This window comes from Triticum urartu, chromosome 6 (assembly GCF_003073215.2).
Source record: "Triticum urartu cultivar G1812 chromosome 6, Tu2.1, whole genome shotgun sequence".
Taxonomy (NCBI): domain Eukaryota; kingdom Viridiplantae; phylum Streptophyta; class Magnoliopsida; order Poales; family Poaceae; genus Triticum; species Triticum urartu.
In genome coordinates this window covers 336,873,481-336,882,101 of record NC_053027.1, presented here as the reverse complement: position 1 = coordinate 336,882,101, position 8,621 = coordinate 336,873,481, and the positions used below count along the sequence as shown (strand labels likewise).

Sequence of the window (8,621 nt, the reverse complement as noted above, 5' to 3'; positions counted from 1 at the left end):
TAGCGCCGGATTTTGTAAGCTCGAACCTGGCCTCTGATGGAGGCATTTTTGAGCACTAAATAAATTAGCAACGTCCCCTAAAAAGAAGAAGAAGAAGAAGAGAACAATCGAACTCGGGCAAGTGATGTGGTACCGATATACAAATGGGCCCTAAACACGTACAATTCCACACGGGCTCTTTGAGCCCGAGCACTCAGCCCAGCATCAAACATCCATCACGGCCTGGCCAAGAAAGTTAGGGTTTCCATCCACCTCCACGCTGCTGCACACATATAAGCATGCGACGAAACCCCATCGTCCATTCTTCCCTGCCGCCGCCTCCTCCCTTCTTCAGCCGAAGCGCCCGCACGCCTCGACCCAAGGGATCTCAATGGCGCCGACCTGCAAGATGGCGCTGGGCATCAAGCGCGCGTCGCGGTCGCACACCTACCACCGCCGCGGGCTGTGGGCCATCAAGGCCAAGCACGGCGGAGCCTTCCCCAAGGCCGAGAAGCCAGCCGCCGTCGCCGAGCCCAAGTTCTACCCCGCCGACGACGTCAAGCCCCGCACCGCCAGCACCCGCAAGCCTAAGCCCACCAAGCTCAGGTTCGTCGCACTACCGCCTCGCAGCTCTCTCTGTCCTCCGGGGACTTTAGGTTGAGATTGATTTGGCTGTTGCAGGTCGACCATCACGCCCGGTACGGTGCTGATCCTGCTCGCTGGGAGGTACATGGGGAAGCGCGTGGTGTTCCTCAAGCAGCTCAAGTCTGGCCTGCTCCTCATCTCTGGTAAATCTCGTTGGCTCCTGCGCTATGATACTGAGATGCACCCAGTCCTTATAACTCAATAGCGTAGGTCTTCACATTGTTGGTTTGTGGATTTAGTTATTGGCTGCTTACTCGAAGTAGCTATTCATGGGTTGATGCATGATGGAAGCATTAAGCTGTGTAGGTTCTCGCTCGTTTGGTTGTCTGGTTCCAGCCTGTTCGTTGCGCAAATCAGACTTGGACTAACTACCATTTGGGTTCGCTGTTTAGTAATAGTATTTTTTTTCTAAACACTGGCGGTGCATTTGGTGTGTCTTAAATGCGTAGAATTTTGACTTGGGAACTACACTAAAATGCCATCGAGTGCTTTTTTTAGTGACATGTTTTTATCTGTTAGCATCTGTTGGTGTCATTGTTAGTGGTTCCCATTGGATGTTTGGAACAACAAACTTTTAAAATGAATTCGAGGCAGGCATCTGGTTCTCTATTCAACATTGAATTGATTAGTCTATGAGAATTCCCTTCTTGCATGTTTGGCTACACCAGTTAATCTGTGAAACCTGGGAATTTAGTATGCCTAATGCTTCTAACTGCAACCAAATATGCGGTTGGGCTAATTGCTTATGTTGTGGTCTTGTAAGTTAGTATGCATATTTTAACGCTGATGTTTCTCTTCAGGGCCTTTCAAGATCAATGGTGTGCCAGTTCGCCGGGTGAACCAGGCTTATGTCATTGCCACATCCACAAAGGTTGACATCTCTGGTGTTAAGGTGGAGAAGTTTGATGACAAGTACTTCGCCAGGGACAAGAAGACCAGGGCAAAGAAGACTGAAGGGGAGCTGTTTGAGACTGAGAAGGAGGTACATCCCTGAACCATTGGACGATCAGCTTATGTTTATGTCATTCTTTGCTCCACAACTTAGTTCTGTCTCTTGTCTGTTAAACCTGCAGACCACCAAGAATCTGCCAGAATTTAAAAAAGATGATCAGAAGGCCATCGATGCTGAGTTGATCAAAGCTATTGAGGCTGTCCCTGACCTTAAGAACTATCTTGGTGCTCGGTTCTCTCTCAGGGATGGTGACAAGCCCCATGAGATGACCTTCTAAGTTGCTACAAGTTCCTGAGTTTTGGATGTGTTTTGCCTAGATTGTTGCTGAAATTTGTACCCTGTTAGTTGACTTCCTATGTCAGTTGAAGTGACCGTAAGATATTATGAGAAGATCAAGAGAATCCTTATCTGCTTTGGTGGTTCTTTTTTTACTTATGCTTAATGGAACAGTTTGTCGTGTGTTATTTGTGATGCTATTTGTTTTCATTTTCATTCCTTCTGCTGATGTTTCTACTGGTTATCATGTTGTGATTTAGGTCAATATAGTGTTGATGTTTAGCGTGCTGGTTGTTCTGGGATTTCAGCCATTTGTCTTTAGTGTTACTCCGTCCGTTCCTAAATATAAGACCTTTTAGAGATTTCAATACTGACTACATATGGAGCAAAATGATTGAATCTATACTGCACATCTGTATGTAGCTCATATTGAAATCTCTAAAAGGGTATTTAGGCACCTGTGAATTTCGTTGTAGCAAAAGACAACCGATTACTATTCTGACGTAGAAAAACTCCAAAGAGGGCACAGGCCTTGCATTGGAGAGGCACCCTCGCCGAAGGTCGTTGATGTCGAGTTGGCGGCGCTCGATGCCGCTGTGTCTCCGGACGGATGTGTGAGGCATCAAGAAGCTCCGACACGGCAGCGACATCCGTGCACTAATTTGAGCCAGCCAGCGCTGTTCCGTGAACCCTGCCACTACGAGTGGCGTGATGTCGACGGCCATCTCCTCTTCCTCCTCGTCGATCTCAGCCATGCCATGGCCCTCCTCCCTCATCTCCTCCTTCGAGCTCCACTTTGGAGGGCTCGAAGGTTAGCTCGTCTTAATCCGGGCCTGGTGACGGACGCAAATGCGAGCTAGGGATTTTCGGACGACAGATGGCTGCTTGGACAGTGGGAGCAGTGGCTTAGAGGTAAGGTTTTGGGGTGTTGGCGGCCTACTTTAGTCAAGGCGGGCGGAGCGGCGAATATGTGAAGGGTAGCACTCTACGTCGGCGCACCGGCTGAAAGTACTTCCGGCCGGTTGGCTAGCAGTCGTCCGATCTAAGCGAGGTGGGCCGTCAGATCTGTTCCTTCTCCTTCCTCCCGCACGGGTCAAAACCTCCCGTTTCTCTCTCTCCCCCGCAGCGAGCACGCCCACGTCCTCTCGGCACCCCGCGCCCTCATCCCTGCTCGCCGTGGTGGCCATAAAAGCACCCCGCGGGTGTCGGTTCCAGCCAAAAAACAAGGCGCATCTGCAGCACATCCGGCACTGGGTTGTAGCCCCCGCGTGGTCGCCGCCATGCCTCGCTGATCGAGGTTGCAGCTCGCCGGCGACCGGTTGCAGCATCCGCCCCTGCCCCCGTGCTAGATCTCGCCGCCGGAATTCACAGAAACCCACCACTGGCATCTCGCTGTCGTGAAAAAAATGGATGTAGCAAAAACTATGGCGGTAGTAGCAAAAATCCACATGGTTGAAGCAAAAATGTCACACGGTCGTAGCAAAAGAAAATGCCGGTTCCAACACAAAAACAATGTAGCATATCCAACATGCCCACACCCGGCACCGCTCGTGCCTTTCCCCCTTGCCAGTCGCCGGTTGAAGCTTTTCACGTCAATGGTTGCAACTTTTTTGTTCTGTACTCGCGGGTTAAGCGTCCTATAAAGCAAGTTGAAGCTTTTTATAAAACCGGTTGAAGCTTTTCAATTCAACGGTTGAAGCTTTCTCAAAAAATGGCAGGCGTGGATTTTTTATTTCATAGTGGTCCAATGAACTTCTCTATTCCGTCGTTTGCAGCTTTTCATACTATGGTTGAAGCTTTTCGTATGAACGGTTGGAGCTTTTTTCAGTGCATGGTGTCCGGTTGAAGCTTGATATATCGCTAGTTGAAGCTCTTGAATTGAACGGTTGTAGCTTTTTTGGTCATCGGTTGCAACATCGGTGGAGGAGAAAAAAATGCTTCCAAAGTTCGTCTTGAAGCTGATGGTTGCAGCGTTGGGGGAGGAGGTCGCGCACTCGCGCTGCCGTGGTTGAAGCATCTCCGATGGACGGTTCCAGCACATGGGAGTACAAACAGCAGCTCGCAGATGGTATATTCCATGGCGGCTTCCAGCTCTGGCTCGACGGGCGCGGAAGGAACCTGCAGCCGGGGGGGGGGGGGGGGGGGGCGGGGGGGGGGGGGGGGGCGAGGGTGGCGAGCGGGAAAAGAATGGGATCTAAAGGACAGAGGTGACCTGCGCGGAGTTAGGGCTAGCCGACGGCGGGATCTGAAGGAGAAAGAAGGGGATCGGCGTACGATGCGCTTCGCCTCGCTTCGATCTGCACGGAGTTAGGAGGAGCGCGAGGCGTACGATGCGCTTCGCCTCGCTTCGATCGAGTGGCCCGCGTGGGACCGCGGAATGGTTCGGCCGGTGCGCCGTTCCTAAACACTTTCCATATGTGAATGCGGACAGCCAAAGTGGTTTGTCACCACGCCGGTGTTTTTTAATATGGGTAGGCGATCATGTCCGCTGCAAATGCATGTAGAGTTCTAGAGACAGACGACCGAAGAGTGGTTTTGGAGTTGGGCCGGTTGTCGGAGTTCGACGTGGCAGATGCCTGGACTCCCCTCAGAGCTCCCCCTCAATTTGGGATTAGGCTGCGGGATTCCATACGCCAGGACTAGTCTGGCCTTTTTTCTTAGAAAATAGTCTGGCCTAATTTGGTGATCTACGTTGAACTTGAAGGACTTAGAAGTATTTGGATCGTTCGGTCTGGACATTTACAATTGTTTTGGTGATCCGCGTTGGAGATGCTCTTAACAAAAGAATGAACAATCAAATACGAAGTTCTAGGGGTGTGAATGACTTTAGGGCGCAATAAAGTTGACGAAGTCAAGAAGAAATATGCAAGAAGCTCTAATGACCAGATTAGACAGAATGTTCTTGGCCTCAAGAATAGTTTCATGTGTCTCGCAAACTGTGAGGAAATTGATTTCACTACATCCATGCTCTCTGTCAAAAGTAATTCAAGAGCTTCAACCTGCAAAATAGAGTTCACAAAGACTGAGTGATCTGAGGTTGGATTAAAAACACACACACTCCAACAGCTCCACTAAAAAAAGACACACCCGCGAGCAAACCGAGGATGCACGTTTGTCATAGTAAAGACATTTTTTTTGTCATTCATGTACATTCATAACGTTCTTTAAAAAGAAACAAGTTAGTCATACATGTGATGGACGAGCACTTGGTGTTCTCGGGTACCCGCGCACCCTATATGTGCCAAAAAATTAGTGATTCAAAAAAAAGTTCAAAAAATTCCAAATCTTTTTTGAAATCAAACATGATCAAGTGTTGTACTTGTATAAAAAGTTTGGACAAGAAATGATTCCTATTGACTTCAGAGCAAAAAAGACAAGTTTATGACGACAATATAGCGTGTATAGTTCTCCCTTCGTCCTAAAATTCTTGTCTTAGATTCGTCTAAATATGGATATATCTAATACTAAAACGTGACTTGATACATCCGTATTTAGACAAATGACAAGAATTTTGGAACGGTGGGAGTACTTATATATAACGTTTTTTGTCGAACCTTCGACCCAGGATACAATGAAAGTTATTCTCTGAAGAATCTTTTTATATGACTACAATATTTGATCATGTTTCGTACAAAAAAAGATTTGAACTTTTTTTGAATTACTATTTTTTTGCATATAGGGCGCGCTGATACCCAGGTTCTCCATCGTATTTTCCTACATGTGATGTTGTAGATTAGTTCCATGCCAATAACATTTTTTTTCATCATCAAAGTGTGTTCTTTCATGACAAAAAATGGTAGATCACGGGTCGTCGTTAAGCTAGCGGGTGCGGGTTTCTGATTCGATACTGTTAACAACACGACCTCCAGTTGACCCACCACGTGTCGGCATCCTATCAGGATGAGGGAGCCACACGCCAGCTACTTATTGGAGCAATTGTCGTGCACACAAACACCTACATGCACCGTTCATGAGGTGACACATGGCTTAACCTAAGAGAGGCCCATTCAGTTAAAAAGACCAACTTAGTCAAAGGCTGGTTACGACCCACAGATCTTAGTCAAACCTTAGTGGGTTTGGTCCATAAAAGGCACCCTAATGGCCTGCTTGTAGACAACCCATTTAATGCCCGGGTCCATACTGTTCAATAAGATCTACATGAATTCAACCAATTACTGACATGTGGATCTTCTGAACTGATAGCGGTTGGTTGACTTTCGAGCCCTTTGCGGCCCGCGATTACTTTTGGCCCATTATGCGGCCCATGATTACTTTTGGCCCTTTTGCAGCATGGTGCTTTCGTCCTGTTTGTTGCCCATGGTGCATTTGGTCCGTCAGCGGACCACGATGTTTTCAGCCCACCAGATGCCCATGTCCTTTTAATACATCTTCAACGTATCTATATATTTTGTATGATTCATGCTACATTGCTTTCAGGTCTATATTTTTATTTGTTAATTAGACTAACATATTAAGGTCACCTTGGATCAACATTTCATTGTGCTGAAGTTTCAACTAAGTTCTGGAGTATGCCCCGACCTTGTTTGTAAAGGTTCCGCCTTCAAGGGCACCGCACAATGGGCTCGCGACACCTTACATTGGGCGAGGATATGAGGAGAATAGGGTAAGCCATTATGGCGCTTAGGATGCATAGTGCCTCCCCACCTCTCCAATGGAGACGTACCTCTCCCAAAAGAGAACTTCAGAAGCACATCCTCGTCTTCACTTGCGGTTACTTATATCCTTCACTTACTCTCTGCAAGCTTGTATTATTGTGTCTACACCTAAACTTGTACTTGTTGTTCAGCTTGTTATATAAGTTGTCCACCTAGTTGTATATCTAGAAACCTTACTTTTCTGTTGTAAGCCTAAATTTTGTAAAGAAGGTAAAAATTATTAATCATCTATTCACCCTTCCAGTCGTCATGGACGCAACAATCGTTTAGTGAACGAGTCGTTTAGTGAAAAAATATCAAACATAGGTAAGAGAGAAGAAATGCACATACGCAATATAAGCTTAAAATAATAAAACCATTCGAAGCATCTAAAAAGAGAAAAACCTTTGAACTATAGTCAAAAGAATGTCATTTCCAACTAAATTGCGATGAATGAAATATGCGAATGCTATAATCATCCAACACATGTACTTTCCATCCCCTAAGTCCACTAAGCTTCAAGGAAATAGAAGCCTGGGAGAGCTCCAGCCATTTTCCCCGCGAGCCTCTGATTGTCAGGTTCAGGTTGTGACATTGGGCCGGGCACACAACCGACGGTCTAGCATTCGTCAAAGATAATGCGCTCTGTGTATCCTTTTGACTCAAGAGTATTGTGTGCGTGTAGAGATAGGAGGCGATTCAATTTGTGGTTAAGTGGTGATGCCTTCGACAGTCTCTCGAGAGGAGGCAATTTGGGGGCGATCTTCCACCGCTTCGTCAGTGGTCTCTGACGAGGACATCACCAATAGAGTTACACCCACAACCTCTACTGCTACACATACTGGATCAATTACTAGAGCTCGCGCACATCAATTACATTACCAGGTACTTTTGTTTCTTGGTAATGATTCTAATTTTCATGAGAACATGATGTTGCCTAAATTGGATACATTTATTTTGCTTACAAATGAAGAAGCCACCATGGACAGGAAGGATGAACGTTGAAGTATGATCAAGCATGGAGATGATGATGCGCACAAGGGGAACAAGGACATAGTTTTTGGTGGAGTTTTTAGCACTTTGGAGACACCACGATGACATACAAAGGACATGGACGAAATATATAGATGGTCTTTCATAAATTTCGTCTATAGCTTAATATAGGTGTTACGCCACCTTATTTTTGGGCCAGGACCATGTAATTTTGAAATACACTTAATAAGCTATTTTTGGAGTCCATATTAATAGGGAAAATGACTTAGGACAAAATGTAGTCCCGCTATGCCAAGGTGGAAGAAATTCCCCTTGTCTTCCTATAAATACAGCCCTTAAGGCATCGTTTTAGACTTGTGTTTTGTTTAGATTAAAGTTCATCATAGCCGCAACTCGCGTCCTCGTTTGTGTTCAATGACCAGACCAAGACATCGCAGAACCCCACTTGATTAGTTAAGCTTTCCTCTTAAACTCGCAATGTTTAGATTGCAATCTTAGTTTCTTACTTGTTCTTCGTTTGTGTGCAAGAAATAGACCCTCGTGGTCAGACTGATCGTGCTCCGGCGTGGTCAATAACCTCTCGGAGGTTGTTTAGCGATTGCCAAGGCGCGACGTCTTCGCATGTTTTTAGTCGAATCGTCAAAGTTGACTTCCACCAAAAGTGATAGCTTCCTCTCGTCGAAACAATGGGACACCCTCGCCTCTATCAGTCTCCCACTGATCCATACGAGTCTTGGAAACGCCTGCTACTTGCTTCATCCTGGTAGCCCGATGGCCTGGTGAGTGTTTCTAAATGTCGCTGTTGGAGTTTCCTCGTTGTCACATGGTTATGTCATTGTTTTGGATGATGGCACCGACCAAATGCATGTGGATGCAACTGCTTAGTCTCCTGATGGTTGGTACCCTATTGTTGCGGTTGTGCATTTTGTATTATTCCGCCTGCCGTTGCTTCTGTTCAGCTCTGAGTTTGTGCATGTGTTTGGGTAGAGGATAAATGATTCTCCTCTTCTTTCCAGTTATTCAACCCTTTCCGTAGGTTTTATTTCTCTCATTATATAACATTCTTTCAAACTTAGGATCTAGGAGCACTTTTGATTTCACGTCGACTTTCTGGATGTGCC

The 8,621-nt window shown here is 46.4% G+C and overlaps 1 protein-coding gene across 1 annotated transcript; it reads left to right on the top strand.

Annotated features, from left to right (window-relative positions):
* Positions 1-289: 289 nt before the first annotated feature.
* Positions 290-2,040, top strand: LOC125513422 (60S ribosomal protein L6-like). Its single transcript, XM_048678543.1, has 4 exons — positions 290-585; positions 661-767; positions 1,425-1,606; positions 1,698-2,040. Exons 1-4 carry the CDS (start codon positions 371-373, stop codon positions 1,851-1,853), a joined length of 660 nt encoding a protein of 219 aa, XP_048534500.1. The 5' UTR covers positions 290-370; the 3' UTR covers positions 1,854-2,040.
* The last annotated feature ends 6,581 nt before the right edge of the window (positions 2,041-8,621 follow it).

Coding starts and splice junctions, on each gene's coding strand:
- LOC125513422 (XM_048678543.1), top strand. CDS start 371: ATGGCGCCGACCTGCAAGATGGCGCTGGGCATCAAGCGCGCGTCGCGG. Junction 768..1,424: donor TGGCCTGCTCCTCATCTCTG/GTAAATCTCGTT, acceptor GTTTCTCTTCAG/GGCCTTTCAAGATCAATGGT. Junction 1,607..1,697: donor TGTTTGAGACTGAGAAGGAG/GTACATCCCTGA, acceptor TTAAACCTGCAG/ACCACCAAGAATCTGCCAGA.